Source organism: Protopterus annectens, chromosome 9.part0, assembly GCF_019279795.1.
Source record: "Protopterus annectens isolate FY-2018-M chromosome 9.part0, PAN1.0, whole genome shotgun sequence".
In the NCBI taxonomy this organism is placed as follows: domain Eukaryota; kingdom Metazoa; phylum Chordata; order Ceratodontiformes; family Protopteridae; genus Protopterus; species Protopterus annectens.
In genome coordinates this window covers 1,056,525,347-1,056,547,125 of record NC_056743.1, presented here as the reverse complement: position 1 = coordinate 1,056,547,125, position 21,779 = coordinate 1,056,525,347, and the positions used below count along the sequence as shown (strand labels likewise).

General features: G+C 38.4%; 1 protein-coding gene across 2 annotated transcripts in view; it reads left to right on the top strand.

Moving 5' to 3' along the window:
* Positions 1 to 21,779, top strand: part of TESPA1 (thymocyte expressed, positive selection associated 1) — a 280,218-nt gene that overhangs the window by 86,970 nt on the left and 171,469 nt on the right. For both annotated transcript variants that reach the window (XM_044083864.1, XM_044083863.1), the window contains exon 4: positions 2,006 to 2,048. In XM_044083864.1, coding sequence (XP_043939799.1) covers positions 2,006 to 2,048 — 43 coding nt within the window. The remainder of the gene's footprint in view (positions 1 to 2,005; positions 2,049 to 21,779) is intronic.

Here is a 21,779-nt window from a genome sequence, read left to right as displayed (position 1 = left end):
ATGAAGTCATTTTATATATGAAATTACACTATTAATTAATTTTTGGCACCAAAATTTAGATATATAAGGAGCTATTAATGAGTTAACAATTGGTTCTGAGGAAGTCTGTGTTATCAGATGAAAGCGCTTAACCTGGATGTCACCTGGATGTACTGAGATCTCTGTGTTTCATATATTTTATTACACTGTTCGTTTTTGTGGAATAAAGGAAGATTGTTGGCAATCAGCTGTGTGACACTCGTCTGTTCGAGCTTAGGGGAACTGGTGTCTGCAAGTAGAATTGGTTGGTACTTTCTCATTTTACTTCTAGGCCCTTACATGTTTGGATTGTATCTTTCAGACCTAACTTTTTCATCTGAGGTGTTCTACAGACTGTATACAGACGACTTGAAAATGGGTAAACTGATTACGTGTTACAGATAAGGCATGTCTGCAAAATAACTTGACTAAATTGACCATTTGGGCACAGGAGAATAATATGTTGATAAATACATCAAGACTAAGCATATGAGATTTGGGAGACATAAAGTGAAAGGTGAATACAACACACACTGATTGAAATGGTAGACTCATTTAAGGTCCTGGGTATATGGGTAGATTCAGCTATGAGTTTTTCTAATCATATCAACCATCTGGTTAATGATAGTTATAGAACTATAGGTCATATAAAAAGATTTATAAAGTCTAGGAAATCAAAAACAATGAAGTCATTGTTTGCTAGTTACATTAGACCCAAACTTGAGTATGAAATAACAATATAGAAACCCAGTAAGAAAACAAACATGAGTAAACTGGAAAGAGTACAGCGGAAATATACCAAGGGCATCCATGGAGGTGAAAATTTAAGTTATTATGAAAGACTAAAATATCCGAACTTGTACAGTGCCTCTAATAGACGTCTAAGAGGATATCTTATTCAGGTATATAGGGCATTTAGAGACAACTAATTCTGGGAATGTTTGGGGTTATCAAAAAGTATTAGCGAATCATCAGACAACCTATGTAGAAGATTCTATAGCAATGGGAAGTGTAATAATTGGTTTTCTGAGAGAGCAGATGATGCATGGAGCAGACTACCAAATTACATTAAAGCAAGTACTAGTTTAGATATTTTTAAGAACAGCCTGGACATTTATTATAGGAACAAGTGTTTTGGTATATTGACAAGCTAGAAGGGTTTTAATGCCCATGCGTGAAATATTTGTATGCATGTATGTATGTATGTATGTATATATATATATATATATATATATATATATATATATATATATATATATATATATACCATTTCTATAAAATATTAGCAAACTTCTATTATAGTGCACAAGTAGTGAAGAATTTAACCTGATGTAAAAATTAAATGTGAGTACTTTTCTAGGTGGCAAGGCATCCTGCAAACCCTTGTGTAGAGTAAGGTCTCCATACCCAAAAATGTTTATAGAGGAACGTCGTAAATGCACCAATATGAATTAATTTTTGAAATAACATATGGTGAAATGGAAAGTCTTCCTCAAAGGCTTTTTATGCAGTAATAAAAAGTTCCTTCAAATTATTTTATAGCTCATAATAACCAAATCCAATCATTTTTAACTTTTTTCATATGCTGAGATTTTAAGCATTTATGGGTTTCATTCACTTCTTCTGTAGCCTTGCAGTATATATGGTATCCCTTACCATTTCAGCAGTTTTTAAATTAGCACTATAGCACTAGTCATTGAATTACAAAAATACAGAATAACTTCAGGACTCTTCTCTTTAATATATTTTAGATTAGATTGCAATGCTTTGTTTGAAAAGGTATACATTTTGAACATTTTCTTTACTTGAAATTATATGCAAGCTACAATTTCCATACTTTTGAGAAGGCTTTATTTTATCTCTTATGATATACTAACTGGTAACTGTAACTCTACCTGTGATCATTGCTTCCTGTTCATCTAAGGGTTTAGTTTTTTTTATACCAGTCTGTTATGAGGATAATAAAACATCTCTATTTTTCTAACAGGACAAACTGCAACTAAAATTGAAAGCTGGCTAGAAGACTGTGGGTATGTTTCTTTTTAACTAATTGGTATTATCACCTTTGAACAGAACACTGACAGTAACATATGAAAATCAACTCCTCATACAATATTTATATTTTCAGAAGTGTAGCACATACACTTATCAAAGCAAAAAAAAATTGTTTGGGCGACTGAATAAGAAATGTTGGTACGAGTAAAAGAGTTTTGTGAACTTTTTTTTAAAATTCTATTTATAAATGAGCACTGCATAAGAAATGGTTGGCTTCTCTACCCAGGCAAGGCTGACTCTGATGATGGGGTTAGGAAGCAAGCCGTTGTCTGCAGTTGCGAAATTCAATATGTAATAGCAATAGCTGATTGTTTCTAGAGAAATATGAAACTATATCTGTCATGATGATGCTAGCAATACTGACTGGTCTGTGATGTACTATGAGTTTTCATCTTAATTTTAATCTTTAATTTTAGCAAATATCTAGAATAGCCTGGCTGCACAGTTCAGAGGGATGGTGTCCTGGGTGAAGCACTGGAGAAGCCAGGTAGGTAGGGAAGGAGTGAAGGGGTATGAACTTCTCATCTTTCTCTTTGGGGAATGAAGGAGCATGTCCTTCTCACCTCTCTTAGAAAGTAGGGTTTTGACTACACATGGGGATGCATAGGATGGTGTGATCTCCCTTGTGGAATGCATGTTATTGGTGGAGGGACAGGACTGCTTGGAGGAAACACTGCTAGACGAAGTATGGGGACACCCGCAACAGTAGGACTATTGCATGTCCCTGTCCTGGCACTTATCTGAATGTGACTGTTAGGGCTGGTGAGAATGCAAAGAAACTTTGAACCACCCCTAATGGCTGCCTGGATGTTTATTCCTCTTGAACAACTCTTACCCAGGAAGAAAGGAAGGGGCTGAAAGACCAAAAGAACATCTAACTGTCAGCAAGCAGAGGCGGTGAAAAAGTAAATGTCATGACTAATGGAAACAAAAATCAGTTCCATATTTTTTATTAGTTAATCTGCAGCATCTTTATTTTATCCAAGTGGATTTAAGTGGTGATGTTGAGGTTATGAAGAAAACCACAAAGGCTTTTTTATCCACTTAGATCTGGATGTGTAGGAGAATGTATATTTTTTTCTTTACTATGTTTGAATCTGTGTGGTTATAATAAATACTAATCTAGAGAATGCATTGTTTTATGCATGTAGGCAATAAAAGAACATTGATACATATCGCTACCATAAATGCATAGCAAAGATGTCTGAATGGAGTGAAACAATGCACCATATGGCAAGTGCAGATAAATACTCTAGTTTTGATAGATGTTTCCCAGCAAAATTGCAACCAATAGCTAAGAATGAGCCATAAACATGATGGAATCTGTTTATCCAGGGCTTCAAATGTACGAAGGAAATTCAGAATGCTTTACTTGTATAGTTGTTTGTCTATAAGGACAACCAATAGGTTTACGTAGCCAGTATTTGGCTTTGTTTGTTGACATTTGATTAACAACAAATGCATATATATGCCCTGGTAAACAAATGTAGTTAATATCAGGCTCACATATTTACTGTGATAGCATAATATAGAATATACTTATTTCTTAAAAAGTGATATTTTCTGTCATTTAAATATAACAGAAACAGAGTTAAGTCAAGTACAAAGTGAAATCTATACATTTGTGTTGCACTTTTTTGTTTGTCTAATGGCACTAATTAATGCCATATAAAACATAAGACCATGTATCTAAATATGTTGTCATAAAAACTGTATAAGAAAAATAAAAATATTACAGTAAATCTGCATTAATATATGTGACTTGTCATAATTGCTACTAAAACTGATTAACCTCAACAATTAAAATATTTACATTAAAATAAAAGTCTAACTGCACTGTTAAATATATATAGATTAAAATAAAAGTATAGTTATCATTTTTCTCAAAGTAACAGAAGACCTAAGTAGATTATGTATGCCTATATAAAAGTAGGATTTTTAGTCTTTTAAAATGCTGCAGGAAACAAAAATGGCACAGACATTTTTTTACATTAAATTTAAGATACAGCCCTTACATTCCTTTAAAACTATTAGAATAATATAAATGTTTGTTGTAGGTAACTGTGCTAAAACGTTAATGTGAAAATGTAATACCATTTTAGAAAATTATTTTTTAAAAGTAATGAGAAAAAATAACCATGATCAATTAGATATACAGGGCACAAATGTCTTGAAGTGATCTTAGCAAATGTTTAAAATTCAATGCTTTAATCGTATCTGCAATAAAAACCCTTATTAGAAGATGGCTTACTTTACTGCTTCCTCCAATTACTAAGTAGGTATCCCTTTTCCAGGAGATTGATAATATTGAGGGAACTATTAAGTTCCAAGAGTGTCACCAAGCAGATAGACAGAATGGAAAGTGTATCGTAAATCAACAGGTCTAGGTAGAATAAAAATTACTTATTTTTAAATGTTCTCATCTTGTATTCCTAAAGAAAAATCCAAAAGGAAGTCCAGTAGGCTATATGTTTTGCTTGAAAAAAATATTCCTACCAGAGTTGAGCACATTGCCTGTTTGACCCCTACATCTACTTTATATTAATTTATTCAGTGATTCCTCTCTTACTCAGTCATATGGTAGAGTATTTTTTTTTAGAAATCCAAAGCGACAATAGTTGAGTTAAAAGACCTTTATAGAAATAACAAAGCTTTCAGGTTAAGAAACCCTTTCTCAATGCATTACAACAGGTACATTAAAAACGCCCACATATATACACTGAAAAACAATCATGTGACCTGCAGCCATCATCACATGATTATTAAAATCATTCAACATTTTACTAATATTCATAAAACAATATTTATCTATAAATTATACATACAATAGTTAAAAAATTTTAATATATTAATACATGAGTAATTAACATTAAAATTATTTTAATCTAGTTTGCTGTATTTTGTTTAGAATGGGTTTCAAAGATACTGAAGCATTTAAACCAGGGGGTGTGTCTGCTGAAAGCCTAACTATCCATTCATACTCCCTTAGATCCAATGAATTAGATAAGTCGCCTCCCCTGGATGATGTTATGACATGATCTATAACTTGACCTATAACCTGAAAGCTTTGTTATTTCTATAAAGGTCTTTTAACTCAACTATTGTCGCTTTGGATTTCTACGAACTCTTATTTTAGAGTATTTTTTTTTCTCAGATTACAACTATTCAAATCATACTAATTTGCAGACTATATTTTGAAAACCATGCTTTTTCTGTGTTTGCTGAAAAAAGAATAAAAAGTTGATTACTAGCCTTTTGGCTTTTACATTTTTCTCTGAGTAACTGTAATCTCGCAGGTAATTATATTACCTGGAATGAAGTGATGAGGGCTTAACCTCTGTTCCTTGAAGGTGGCAGCACTCATAATTCAGTCTGTCTGATTCCTGTCTATAGTATAATCATCACCTATGCTCTGAACTTAGTCATGCTACCATGGAATATATCCAAGAATTATTACGTTGCATAACCCATAGTTTGATATTAACCACAGTTAGTTGCATAGGCTTGGGAAGTGATAAGGACACAGATGAAGGAAGACTTCTGACTGGAGGAAAATTGTAATCTAGAAGTCCATTATACAGTTTATTAAATACAGATCTTTGCCATCTCAGATCATCAAAACAGAAATAGAGTGACAACCACCACAGCTAAAAATAAAGTGTTTTACTAATTGCCAAGTGCTTTCGTGCATTTCTTCAGACCATACAGACTCACAAGAAACAATTTAAATGCATCCATTAATTACTAAAAACACCTCACTCATTAAATCATTAACTAATTAAAACATCAATAAATCAATAGGCTTCATGGCAGTGTATACATTCTAAAGAGTGTTGGCTAATAGCTTTAGTATTGTTCCCCACCCTCCTTCCCTGTTCATGTCCTGGTGTTATACTTGGTGGTTTTGCAGTTGCCCACCCCTACTGTAAATTTGATCTGGGACACTCCTCCCAGTCTAGTGTCATTAGCTCATTCTACCTAATACAGAGAGAACATCTGAGAAGGCCTTCTGTTTCTCATTTTTCCCTTTCAAAAAAAAAAAAAAAAATGCCTGAATCTCCTTGTGTTCTGACTGTGCTTTTCAAACATTTTGGAAATATAGAGTATACTTTAGAGCATTTATTATAACTGTAATTGCCTTACTATTGCTAAAACTCAAGTGCTTTAGGTTGCACTGCATCTGAATTGTTTGTGTGTTTTAGCTGCTTTTCTGTATATATAGACTTCTCTGTATATATAGACTAGCTACTTATTCTGCTGTATTAGTGCCTCTTAAATCGTTTTTCAGTTGTGCACTTGCCTTGCTTCATTTAAAAAGTTTTAAATTGCTAATTTTGTAGAATTCTAACTGCATTTACTGTTTAGGACTACACACTCAAGTGTGTTAGCCTTTTTTGTGTTTATTTACTGTATTATTGCATTGTTTATCCTGTTTTAACAAAACTAAAAAACAAAAACAAAAAAAAAAAATACTATCTTGTTTGCTCGTTTCCCACCTTTCCTAGCCAGTCCATATCCCAGGCTTTGCTTGTCTCAGGACTTTATTTTCTGTGCTCAGAGCTATCCAGACCTTGCTGTGGTAGAGGGAAGTCCTACTGCTTACCAGTGGGACTGGTGAGCATTGTACTGCCTATCTAACGCTAGAAAAGTGGTTTCCAGATCTGAAATTGTACTTTTATTAGCCTTTTTGGGATGATTTCTATCCCTTTCAACTTTCTGACTTAAAAAAATGCGTGTGTTTGCACATTTTTTGCATCGTGCAGCACTACATGGCTACAGTTAAACTATTTCAGGTGCCAGAAAGTCTGCTCTTCAAATTTTCCCTTAGAACTAGCTGGTTTCTCAGTAGTAGCACTAAAATCTGAACCCCTGTGACTAGCACTTGTTCTAGAACTTGCTGGAAAGTACTAGGAAGCCTGAAACTGATACAAGCACTCAGCTCTCCTTGTCAATAAGGATAAACTAATCATAAGCACTAAACAGCCTATAATTGCAAAGTACCTTGCAAAGGTAAGGGAAAACAGCTCTTATACTTTACAAAAGAAGCACCTAAACAGGCATGTCCAAGGGTCAGCTTCCGGTGATTTCTCCTGTCCACCTGATGAATCTAGGCATACTGGGGCAATGCGGCAACTGCCTAATGTGCAAAGACAATCCTCTCCTCCTACCACCCAACACTACAAACTGCGAGAAATGCACTTACATAGCCAAACTGAAAGCAAAGCTCTCTCTGGCCAAGATTGTGCTAGACAGTCAAGAGGAGAAGGTTAACACCTGCACTACACCTCAAGCAACTCATAGCCCTTCAAAACCCACACCATCAACACCCACACATAGCAACACTAAACCCACATATACGGAGGCCCTTAACATTAACCTGCCCAAGCAACAAGGACCTCCGAAGCTGAAATACAAACAAACACCAGTCACAACCAAAGTGACACATAGCTCACAACACCAGTGTGCCACCCAACAACAGCCCCTAAGGCAAGACAATGTGCCCAGTACTTTAGTCATAGGTGACTCTATAGTCAGGCACACTGATGTTCCACTCACCAGTCTGAACAAGGAGAAAATTACAGTCAGCTGCCTGTCGTGTGCCAGGATCCGCCACATAATGAATGCACTCAAGTCACTCCACAACAAGTACAAATATGACTCTGTCATTGTTCATGCTGGAATGAATGACTTGAGATGCATCTCCTTGGACTACATGAAAAGAGACATGGAAGAGCTCTTGGATCATGTGGCCCAGGCAGGTATGACCCTAGCTCTGAGTAGTATCCTGCCTTCGCCCAGAATGATACCACAGTATAAGGACAAAATGATTGACTTCAACAATTGGCTAAGCTTCTGGTGTCATTCAAAGGGGATCCAGTATCTGTCTGCCTGGGAAGACATGATCGACAAACCACGATGCTTTGCCAGAGATGGTCTGCACCTGTCACCCCTGGGATTCAGGTTACTGGCTAAAGCTCTTGCCACCCTTATAGTGCCTTTTTTAGGCAAGGTTCAAAGGATAAAACTACCACTGTAACAGATACAAGCATACAAAATCTGAAGGTAATGCTACTCAATGCTAGAAGTCTAAACCTCAAAATGCACTCTCTCGAGGCACTCCTAAAAATGGAGAACATCGATATCTATGCAATAACGGAGACCTGGTTCAAGGCTCCAGAGAGCACCCCTGCAATACCAGGCTACAACTCTTACCAAACTTTTTGGCCACAAAACCAAGACCGAAACACTAAAGGTGGAGGAGTGTCAATATTCACCAAGGATATTCACACTTCCAGGCTGTTTGCCCAGCACAATGCATCTGAAATTCTCCAGGTGCAACTAACACTAGGCAAGACTGCAATCCAAATTGTAGCTTGCTACAGATCCCCCACCATGGCCCAAGATTCTCACTACACCTTTCTAAACATACTGGAAAATATTAAGATACAACCAAACAACCTAATACTGGGTGATTTCAACTACCATGCCATTAACTAGGAAATCTACTCGGGTACCAACTCCTTTTCCCAATGGTTCTTGGAATTCATAAATCCCAACACCCTGGATCAATTAATCCATTGTCCCACCAGGGGTTCCAATATCCTAGACCTTGTCATTACCAACATGGGAGATAGATGCTCCACACCAGTGGTCACCCCCTCATTGGTCAGGTCTGACCATAAGCAAATCACCCTTGACATCCACATCCCACCTACCCCTTGTAAGGAAACCTCCTTAAAAAACTTCTCCAAAGCCAACTTCATGCTGCTAAAGTCAGAAGTGACAAACTTCATGACACCCATACAGACGGGATCTGAAAGTTCGACTGCAGAATCCTACATTAAGGCACTGTACGAACACATCCACTTGTGCATGAATCGTGCCATCCCAAATAGAACCAAGATGCTCTTCTCCAAAAAAAGGAAGAAAATCAGGTGGTCCCCTGCTATAAACAGACTATACAACAGAAGGAAGAAACTGTTACAAAAAAGAGGAAAATCCCAGGATGCAAAAAACTCCCTCACCAGCCTCAGTAAGAAGCTGAGATCCCTCATAAAATCCTCAAAAGCTAGTTATGAAAATAAAGATTCCAAAGACAACCACAAGGCATTCTATAGTTATGTCAAGAATCTAAATGGCAATGCTCAGATCTGCTCTGAGATACAACAGAATGGCATTAAATATACTGATCCTAAGGATATTGCCAATATCCTGGCAGATCGATTTAGTGCCAACTTCACCCCCCTCTCACCCCCTAAAGGGCCCATCTCAATACCAAAAGATTGCCAAATTCTGGTAATCACGGCCACACAGGTAGAAACCGCACTCTCCAAAGCTAAGAATACAGCATCCATGGGACCAGACGACATCCCAGGCTGTGTACTACATGAACTGCAAATTGAACTGGCACCTCACCTAAGTGTCATGTTTAATCATAGCCTCACCTCAGGCTTCGTGCCCACTGAGTGGCAAACAGCTACAGTTATCCCACTCCTCAAGGGGAGATCTGCCTTGGACCCCAGGAACTACCATCCCATCAGTCTGACAAGCCTGATCTGCAAGGGCATGGAACACATTATCATGGAACTTATAAACAAAGACATTGGCAACCTTCAAACATTGGCCCCCTCCCAGTTTAGGTTTGTGAAGGGCCGATCTTGTCTCCGGAATCTGATTGACTTCTTCGAATCAATCTCAAGAGCTGTGGATGAAGGTAAGGCGATCCACACAGCCTATCTGGACCTCGCCAAGGCCTTCGACACCATCCCCCACTCTGGAGTCATAGATAAACTTACTAAGCTGGGCAAAAATCCCTATGTCACTCGATGGGTTGCCAACTGGCTTACTGACAGAACCCAGACTGTAAAAGTAGCCAACTCCAAATCCAGCTCCAGACAAGTGACAAGTGGAGTACCTCAGGGTCCAGTCTTGGGACCACTCTTGTTTGGCATCTACTTCTCTGAAGTACAGATCAACACTAAGGGACTCCGGCTAACAAAATTCACAGATGACTGCAAACTGGGAGCCATTACTGAATCCCCAAATGATGTGGATATTCTACAAAAGGGCCTTACAGAAACAGATGCCTGGTGCCAGAGCCATGGGCTCAAGCTTAATGCCAAGAAATGTATAGTTATCCCCTTTGGAAAAAAACATGTACCCATGAATTACCACATAGGTGGCAGTACACTAAACATCGAAAGTGTGATGAGAGACTTAGGGACACAGGTGGACAGTGGTCTCACTTTCGATAATCTCATCGCCACAACAGTCAGGAAATCCTTCTATGTGGCACACCTCATCACTAAGGGCTTTTCATCCAGAAAAAAGGAGGTCATTGTCCCACTGTACTCATCCCACATTAGACCCATTATAGAGTATAATGCCCCGTTTGGTATGTACCTCACAAGACATCTGCAACAGCTGGAAAGACCACAGAAATACCTCACTAAAAGAATCACAGGCCTAAAGCAGATGCCATATGCTGACCATCTAAAAAAATCCAGCTATACTCTGTGGCATATCGTCTACTCAAAGGCGATCTCTGCCTAACATGCAAGGCCATGTCAAACCCTGAGCTGTTGGACATGCTCCACTTAAAGAAATCCCAATCCCTCAGAGCCACACGCTCCAGGGATCTAAACCTTGTCATCACAATGAACAAAACATGCTGGAGGGATAGGTTCCTGACCCAGAGACTCCCCATACTCTGGAATAGACTGCCCATACATGTCAAGCATAGCACCTCCTTGGCCCTCTTCAAAAGGAACCTTGATGATTGGATGGGAGATAGGAAATTCACCCCGGGGTTCATGTCAGTCGCCCTGCTAGACAGGAGTCCAGAGAAGTAAATATTGTGGGAAGAAATATCCAGGGAATTGTTATGGCTAGGCTTGTATAGGCCCTAGGGCCGAAAGCCTAGTACCAACCTATGAACCTATGACGTAATTTACAAGTTTTCAAAAAAACAGGTTTCAGAGAAATATCATCATTAAGGCCAAAGCCCTTTATCTGCCTGCAAGGTGATAATCCACTTTAAGTAATGTTTTGCTGTTCTATCACTTAGACATCCTCCTCTAATATTCTTATTCGTAAGCTGCAACACCATGAATTCAAAAATATGCCCAATATTCTCCTTAATATGTTTATTAAGGGCACTGTAACCATGCCCCTTCTTATATCACCAAAGTGGTTAAGAATCCTTTCTTTTATTTATTATTGGTGATATAAGAAGGGACACAGGTGCAAGTGCACAATAAACATATTAAGGAGAATATTGGGCATGTTTTTGAGTTCATGGTGTGGCAGCTTACAAATAAGAATATTAGAGGGGGATGTCTGAGTGCTAGAACAGAGAAAGATGAATTAAGGTGCAGTATCACCTTGCAGGCAGATAAAGTGTTTGGCCTTAATGGTAATATTTCTCTGAAATCTGTTTTGAAAACTCAAATTATGTCATTAGAATGTATACGCTGCCATGAAGTCTATTGAATTATCTATGTTTTAATTAGTTAATGATTTAATGGGTTAGGTGTTTTTAGTAATTAATGGATGTATTTAAATTGTTGATTCTTGTGAATTTGTATGATCTGAAGAAGCACTTAAAGAAGTGCATATAGCGCAAAAGCACTTACCAATTAATAAAATGCTTTATTTTAGCCATGCTGGTTGTCACTTCTGTTTTGCTGTTCTGATGTGGGTATCGACCTTTAATTGCGGTGCATATTTTATTTTGAACCATCTCAGATCATGCAGCTGAGCTGTTTTGTGCTGGATAGTTTGTTTAGCATTGCAAGTTTTACCACTCACAGGACCTCTTCTTTCTCTGAATGTGTTGAAGATGCACAATTTTGCATGGATGAGGTTGCCAAGTTTGGGCAATCTCTGTTTTCTGATCCCAATTTCTTCTTTCACTGACACAGCAAAATCAGATACTTATAGGCAAAATGAAGCACAGCGTGCATATAAAACCAAATCGTACTTTATTTAGGTAAGCGCTTTCACCACATCAACGTGGCTTCTTCAGACCTTAACACACATCAATAAAACACTCTAAGTTAAAGCGTCCATAGGTTTAATGGAGACCACTTCATTAAGTCCAGCTCCCTTATTAGCCCTGAGTTTTAAAATCCATCTTAATTCAGCCTCCTCAGTTTTAGTCTCAATATTCCCCATTCTGGCCATTTCATATATAACTTCAATTGCTCTAAATTTAAAATCATGTTCAAGTCTAGTATTTAAGACATACTTAGCTATAGCATTATTTCTATTTTCATTCTTAACACTATACAAGTGTTCTCTTATACGTTCCTTGAGGGTACGATCTGTCTTCCCTATGTAAAACCTATACTTAAAGCTAGAGGCTTACCTAGATGATTTGTGCACAAGTGAGTTTGCGTTAACTATATAAAGGAGTGCTTATTTGCTGTATGTTTTATATAGTGTATTATACCTTTAAAAAGTTTGGATAATGATGTCATTAATGAATGGGGGGATAACGCATATGATTGGATGCTTTAACTTAGAGTGTTTTATAAATGCACGTTTTATTGATGTGTGTTAAGGTCTAAAGAAGCCACGTTGATGTGATGAAAGCGCTTACCTAAATAAAGTATGATTTGGTTTTATATGCTCGCTGTGTTTTGTTTTGCCTATAAGTATCTGATTTTAATTTGTCTTGGTTTATATTACTACAGCAATACTTTTACCCGTGGACTACTTTTATTTTGCTCTTCTTTCACTGAGTTTATTGATGCTGGCTTTCAGCATTCAAGGATTCATGTTTTCTTCTGCCCACTGTGGGTTGGATCCTGAGCTGGGCTACCTACTTAAATATTGCCTTAGGTACAATTTTGTAACAGATTGTTCATCGTTCTTTGAAAACTGCAAATTTTCTAATTGTTTTAAAAGCATCCTTAATTGTTACTTCTGTCATGAAACCTTTCTAGAATCCAAACAATCTAGGAAACTATTTCTTGACTTCCTTTTATTAATGATGATAATGCAAAAGATGTTTACGCCCAGATATATCACTCTGTAATTTTCTATAATTCTCTCAATTTTTGTTAGCCTGATTTTAGTTCTAATCACCGTAATGAAACTGCAGTCATATTGATCGTCAGTGACATTCTGTTGGCGAGAGTGATGATTATATTTAATCTTGGTGTTACTCATTCTCTTTGTTTTCTGCTACCTCAATTATAACGTCTTGAATGAATGCCTACTGTCTCACTGCAGACTTACTTCCACCACACTTAAATTGATTCACTTTTTTCTTTTTGGTTATGCTTTGCAAGATGTTTCTAGAGAAAACTCCTCCAACAGTCAATTGTTAACTTGTGACGTTCTTTAGCACATAATTTTTGAATTACAAGATTTCATATGAAATATGGAAATATTTCCTATGTGCATGACTGCAGTATGTGAGAATAATCCACCCCTAAGGTATAGTGACTCCATAGATAGTAGAGGTGTTGGGGATTGCCACTGCCAAATCATTTTAGGGGTGTAACAGTGCACTTTATAATTCTTTTTTTTTTATGCTGAAATCAAACTTGCAATATTAAGTTTTGCAAGTTCTGATACAGGGTCCTTTTGTTGAAGTGAAGCTCATCTCTAACATAATAGAGTCAATGTACATCCATAACACTATCTTCTCATCTCATGCCTCTTTCACTTGTATTTTATGGAGGAAATGGAGGTTACTTCTTCCATGCATGATCTTGGTGGGATTCCTGATGACAGGTTGACCAATCAGCTGCAGTCAGCACACCATATTTCCATTGAAAACTATTACCAAAGTCAAGTATTTTATTTCTGTCATTGGTTCTAATGATATTGTCTTATGCTCTAGTTACCTACCTTAGATACCTGCTTTGATTACTACAATGTACCTTTACCCAGGCTTACAGATGGAGACTTGGTACAACTACAGTGAATGTAGAACTCCACAACCAATTCTTCATCTCATGATTCTCTCTCTCTCACATGAGATTTCAGGGGTCATTATTTACTTCCTTTGGACCTCCTTCAAAAGGAGGTTTAAGGTATTGCAACGTATGGATATGGAACATGACTAGGATTCCCATTCAAATGTTTCATATCTAAATCTTGACCATATCCTAAGTTAATGTCTGCATAGCCTCGGCCTTCCCCAAACATTTTGCCAGATCTCACTTGACCTATAGCTAGCAGTAAGTGTATTTGTCCCAGTCCCCTTCAAAAATACATCATACCGAATGACATTTGATGACCCTTATTAAACTTCCATAGACGTTATTGTTAACCAATATTTATTAATTTCAACCAAAACATGATATAGATGAAAACAACATCCAAGTAACATTAACATAGGACAGCGTGACCCCACTCATCCTGATCAGTAAGCAGCGTCCATACCTCCACTTGCTTACTTATGAAGCAGCATACCACCACTCAATTCAGTAACCATTTATTGGCTTGTACCTCCAACCAAATAAGCGGCATACCTCTGCTTGTTTACATATTAAGCAGTGCAACCGCTCACTTTCTTTTGGCAACTTATTGAACATCCAACACCAGAGGGGGAACAGAAGAGGGCAAGCCTGCCCCTCTTTCTCCACCCACCAGCCTGCCCAGGCTGTTCCCCCCTCTCTCCAACCAACTTCTAGCAACCTAACCACCATTGAGGCACTAGGCCAAACATCATTCGGTGTACCCCATCTTCTCTAACCAAGCTGGATCTGAATCATCACCTGCAAAAACTCTGTCACATAACTAATGAAAATCGCCAGCTTCCTAAACAGCTGAAAACAAACCACTGATCCCTCCCCTATGCTAAGCTAGCAAACCATAATCTCCTAACCTAGCATAACCACTGAGCATGAACTAAATCCTTACCTCACAACCAATGGAAGCCTCACCAAGATTCCAAGGGCATTACCCACCTCCTGGACAATAAACACTAAGCTCACTGCCACTAAAAAACACACAGAGACAATTTGCATACCATCATGCCACACTGCAACCCCATTTACCACCCAATGACTGTAATAACCAAATGAAATCACTTAAGTTTAGTGCAATAACAAACCTGACATAACACCAACTATCCATTATAAAATAAATGTTTTAAACAGCCACATGGCATTTAGCTGCCCAACCACCCCAAGCCCTACAAGTTCCATACTGACAACTGAAAATGAACCGTAATGTCCAACAAACCCATCTGAACCTCCCACTTTTTTGTTTAATAGTCTAAATGGCTGACATAATCCAATGATTCCTATTCAGTGCTAAAGTAATAACCATAACCTTTTATAACTTCTGTATATGAACTAAATTCTCACTTATCCCAACTACCAAAAGTAGCTTTGCAATTATTCCCAGGTCATACTTATCAACTTGTACCAACAGCACACAACCCAAAACCAAATGCCATTCAACCCCACACAAGAGCAATTGCATACCATCATGACTAACTGCAACCATATTTTATCACCCAATGTAGATCTTCATAACCAAAATGAGATTTCCTTCCAAATCCATTTAATAGCAATCATGCTATCACACCACTTAAAAAAAAACACACACAACACATTTAATGACTGTCATAGCATCTGCTGACCAAGAAACCACTCTCTGAATGACTTCAAGACATTCAAAATGAATGCCACATGAACTGTAACCCAATGAACCTCCATTTACCAGTGCCAAACCTTGCAGCATAACCTATCTTGTCAATAGCCAACGTCTGTCAAACTTCACTCTATCAACTTACCACAACCCTTCATACCAATAAACCACTGCCAAGTCTTATTATGTTCACAAAGAATGGTCTCCCATGCAGCTATGCCAAATCCTCCTTTACCAGCTGAACTGGCTTAACCTTATTCCCCGAGTCTAAGAAATGGCTAAATCTCTCCCACCTAACTCCTCCCCCAGGCAGCTGCAACTCAAATTTATCTAACGGACTCCTGTAGCAAGCCTCTAAACCTTGCCACCCAACCTGATACACCTTGACCAACTGCCCCACTAACCTATACCACTGTCCTAAAACCAATGGAAATGACCCTATTCCCAACAACTTCTCTCACTAAACCTACTAGTCCAGCTGAAAGGGCATTCCAAATATTCAACATACTCCTGCAATCTTCCTGCCATCTTGCCAACCAACAAGCCACAAACCACCCCCCTCAAAGTATACCCCCATCCCAGTACCTCCTACCACATTTGTGAACAAATGCCAATCCCCATAAACAAACCCATATCCATTTACCCAATGGCCATACAACTTAACTGCTCCAAAAGGCCCCACAACTTATTGGACAAGGGCAACCGGTACAGCACGTGGACATAAGAGTTGAAGTGGATACAAGAGTTGAAAACAATGCCTTGCTCAGTCTAGAACCTGGGACATCCACTGCAACATTCAGCACCATTCAAGCCCCATTTCCTTCAGGTTACTAACCAATATCCACAGTTGACTTCCCCACCTGACAATGCCATTTTCTGGACCTTCAGCCAATACAAACTCTGAGATTCCATCATCTGTGCCTCATTGTATATCACTGCAAGAGCTGAAGAACCCATCACAAAACCACCATCTGCAAAAAAAAAAAAAAAAAAAAAAAGACAAATGTAAATCTTGTGAAATAAATTAATAAGTTACAGGAGAAAGCCATAAAGAACTTTGGACCAAGGCCAAAGACAGGGGCAATTTTAAGTAAAATCTTAAAAATATGACCTCTACTAACATTTGGATTCACATTAAATATGAATGGTATTAAATCCGAAACCCCCTGCATGCCATTACTTCCACTTTGATCCTGAATGGGTAGCCACTACTTTGCCCAAAATCATCATTCATATAACAGATCAAAATGATAATAGCGGGTCACAATTCAAACTTTTCATGAAATCTTCCTTCAAACACACACCTTAATACATCTGCATGAGAGGTAATACTATCCACACCTCCAACTCTAGCCACCCTTGAAGTACTTGCTCTGAAATGCAACAACTAACCACCTCCCACCTAAAGCATCACCTTCATACAATTGTTGACCCCAACACTTGAATAAGAGGTTGTAAGCCTTCTGACTCACTGTCTGCCGCCATGTTTCCAAAGCAGGTCAAAATCTCAAAATGATAACACTGCAGCTGAATTCCCCTTGCTGGAGGAATCCTGGGTGGAAAATTGACAAATTCTTACCATCCAGTACTTTTAGTTAGATAGCTAAGGGGAAAAAAAAACAAATAAAAACAGTACTCTGTCTGTCCATTTTGTCTGACTTAATGGTTAGAAGCTGAAAATTAGGACACCACGCACCCTGGAAACAAGGCAAAGAAGTGATACCCTAAATCTTAGGTAAAAAGGAAAACACACATAGGAAAACTGTATTGTACACACCACTGACACAATATGTAGCACACCAGCCAAGCATTAACTGTACAGCAACCAGCTGCCACTCTTTTTTTGTCTTCCTCCTCTCTCTCTTTCCCAGGCCACACCCCCCCCATCCTTCATACATGGCAAAAAGCAAGATGATGCCTTATGTCCAAAATTAAAGTGCGCTAATCCCTCACCTCTGCCTCATGACCGTTAGCATCGCACAGAACATGTGGAAGATGGTAGCTTTCATGGTCCCCTACCAGAATCTCTAGGAAAGCCCTAAGTATACAATGACCAAATCTCCCCAAACTCAAATCCGAGCATGAACCCTGTCAGCAGTACCTCGAATCAAAACTTAGTCCTTAATTCTCCTCATCATCTGTAGTCATGCTGGTGCTACGGTAGCATTGTCGCCTCACAGTAAGACATTGTCCTGTTCGATTCTCAGCTAGAGCGTCTACTGTGTGGAGACATGCGTGAATGGGCGTGCCTTCATTGAAGGTTGTGCATCAGAGCTGGCAACTCGGCACGTAAAATTCTACTGCCAATCATTAGCAGACCGGAGTTCCGCTGTGGCGACCCCTAACCGGGAGAAGCCGAAAGACACAACAACATCTGTAGTCACGCTAGGTTTACCATTATTCTGTCCAACAGAACGATTTCTGCAACAAGCTGTACCTTCTAGCTCACCCTTCAGCTACAGGTTACAATATGCTCTGAAGGGCAACCTCTCTACAATAATGCTATATTTGCCCCATCCATGCAAATGCTGTAATGCAAGCATCGGAAAGTACCGATGCAAGTGACCGATAACTTTATATAAATCAAGGCAGCACCACTGTAAGATGCTTCTAAACAACATTAGCCTGGCCCAGTAATGATCAGTAACACCAACCTAAACTGGCTCTGTAGTGCACCACTAATCCATGCTGAAACCGAAGGTATGAGCCCATAGCTGGAACACCAACCAAATTCTCAACCAGAGAACCTGCAGTGGTTAGAAAGAGTAACGCCATACAGGAACGGATAAATTGATTACCAGCATGTGCCCAAAATATAAAGCCAACCCCCCCCCCCCGATGCACTACCATAAAAGAGTCATCCTGTGTAATCAGTGTTATTCACATTAACCTGGCAATACTTCTGTTCATACAGGCAATGAATTTACATCACTGTTATTTAACTTCAGTTTTCCCATTTCAAAACAAATAATAAACTTCTAAATGCTGGTCATAACGCACTTTTAACCCTGTTGTTCCTTAAAATATTTTAACAGCTTGCAGCCGTTTCCTCTAATTTACCTACAATGCTCATAACAAAACCAGTTGTGGACATCTACCAACAATATCTGCAGCCAGAATAAAGGTAATTACTCTTGTCCCGAAAAGCAGCTGAGGAATCGTACTTGTCCAAAATGGCAAAATCCATGAAGAAAATGCAAACCTTAAGCCAAATTCCGGAACTATGTGAAGAACAGGAAAGAAAGACCAGTTTTCCCTCTATACTCCGTTCCGTTGGACTCAGACACTTCTCCCTCCTCTTCATACCTCTCAAGTGTACCTCATTATGAGGAACATACCTCATTTGGGGTCTTAAAAAGTTAATGTTCCTCAAAGTTCCTCAATGATCCACATTGAAAGACCCTGTCACACATTCAGTGTTAGGAATTTTTTAAGTGAAATCCATGGTAAATAGAAATGAATCATATTAATTCATTAAAAGATCTTCTTTATAAGTAAAACCAGCATATTTTAACCATCCTATGGCCTTCCTAGTTGAAGGTGTTAGTAAGCCATTAGTATGGGTTCCACATTTTGCCCATTTGTTCCACATTATGAGGGCTAGTGTTCCTCATTTTAGAGATGGAAAGTTGAGAGCTATGCTCCTATTTCATAACCACAATGGTAACCAGTTCAAGCCATTCTGCAAAAATCCACCACAAACATCCACCCTGATCACAACCAATCAAGAAGAAATTGCAATAAAGTCAGCAATGATCAGGGAGACTTTCACTATTATGCTATTAACTAGAAACATTGCCCGAATAAGCAACATGGGAGTTAATCCAGATTTCACAGCAACATAGTATATAGCTTTATATAGCTCACCAATTGAATTACTGCTGACATGTTATGCACGAGAACTTCACAAGCTGTTTTTCGCAGGCATAGAAGTTTAATGACATTAAATTACTAATTATTGGCATTCTCCATTTAACAGTCTGTCAAAACTATCAGGCTTTGTTGTGCTAGCCTTCACATCCACATTACAATGACATTTACTTTTTGTGTCCTTTCAAAATCTTCTCCTAAAATTCCGGGAAACTGCTTCCATCACTAACAATGCTACCTCTACACCAAAACCTTAAACACTGCTACAGACCGCAACGGTTCTCCCGCAGTTGACTCTACTTGGCCGCAATTGCTTTTCTGCCTGTAATTAATACAAAGAGACCTTTGCCCTTAACTACTTCCCCAAGATTCTTGCAGTAAACTGACAGTTACCTGGCACTAGGACCAAAGGTAGGGAACACCACACAGCAGTTACGGCTTATAAAAGTTTACACTCACCTCTGAGAATGACTCCAATCCCTACCACGCATGTGCAGACTACCTCATTACCTCAGGAGCTTAAAGCCCGCGAAAATACTGATGTGAATCTCTTCACCTCCCCGACTGCCGAAACCTCCATACAAAATCACTGCCACCAATGCAAATGCTGCCCTGAGAACTTGATACACTACCAGGCAACAGCCCTAAATAGTGGAGGTAAAAAAAATTCCGATAATGAGCTGCCAACAAACTGACCACCCCACCAATGCCTATCTTAACAAGAAACTCAGCGACCACCTGCCCCTAAACACATTACATCATAGCTCTCAACCTTCCATCTGCAAAATGAGGAAAACTCGCCTTCATAATGTGGAACAAATGAGCAAAATGTGGAACACATGCTAATTGCTTACTAACAACTTCATCTAGGAAGGTCATAGGATGGTTAAAATATGCTGGTTTTGCTTATAAAGAAGATCCATTAATGAATTAATATGATTAGTTTTTATTTACCATGGATTTCACTTAAAAAAATTCCTAACACTGAATGTGTGACAGACTCTTTCAATGTGGAACTTGAGGAACTTCAAAGAACATTAATTTTTTTAAGACCCCAAATAAGGTACGTTCCTCATAATGAGCTACACTTGAGAGGTATGTATTACATCAAGGCAACAACAAACACTACCCTATTCACCACTGAGACAGACAAAAACATAAAAGCTGTTTGCGTAGCACCAACTCAAAATGATAAGCAGATCCCGGCTAAGAAGGCTACACTCCCTCACCACACCACCAGGCTTTACTATCTCTCAATCATAAAACTTAGCCAACAACCAGAAAAAAGAGAGAAAACAATTAATATAGACAACCATTACACCTCCCTCCCATGCAATACTACTATCCAAGGCCTACCTGACCAATAGATTACCTATACGTTGTCTCAGACATAAACTTGCGGTATAGCAAGTTCATGTCAAAAATGTGACTCCTACTCCAGTTACACTTGCCTAAACCCTTTAGTCCCCTCTCCACCCTTACCTCATTTCCTCTCAAACATCCCTCATTCCTATCTAACCCAATCTTCCCTTGTCCCCTTAATTCCTGCTACTCTATATATCTAGCCCCACATGAAGATGTCCAAGTCTGTTCTAAACCTCATATACCTTACACTAAACATATCACTGTCAATAAGTTTGTATTCAGATCTCACAAAATACATGCAGTTAATCTGTGTGCTGTGTCAGATAATCCCAGAACACAGAAACTGGACATTATGAGATACTCCGATGGCGATAGAGTTGCATTAAGAGCTGGGAGGTGAAGCCTTGATTTTATTACTATGTGTTTTATACATTTGAAATGAAATATAAAGCAACAATCATCAGTCTACAGATAGAAAATATCATTGAGGGAGATATTTAATTCAGTCAGAGAGTAAGGGAAATGAACCAGGAGTATTTTCCCAAAGTTTTATAGGTCTTCCTTTTATTTTTTCTTTCATCATATTCCTCAATATTTTTCCTTGCAACTTGGTATAATTATAACTCCATCATTTCAGTCTTGTATTATCACAAAATTATATCATATTACATTATTGCTTTAAAATTGTCTTGTACAGTATTATATTATACATCTTCCATTCGTTTATACTGTGTATTGTTATCTGTCATTGGATCTATTGTTTTAAAACTCTTTAATGAGTGTAATCAGTAATTGTATTTTTGCACTGGAGCATTTCTCCCCAGGCCTCCACTGAAAAAGGGTCTTTTCAGGACTAA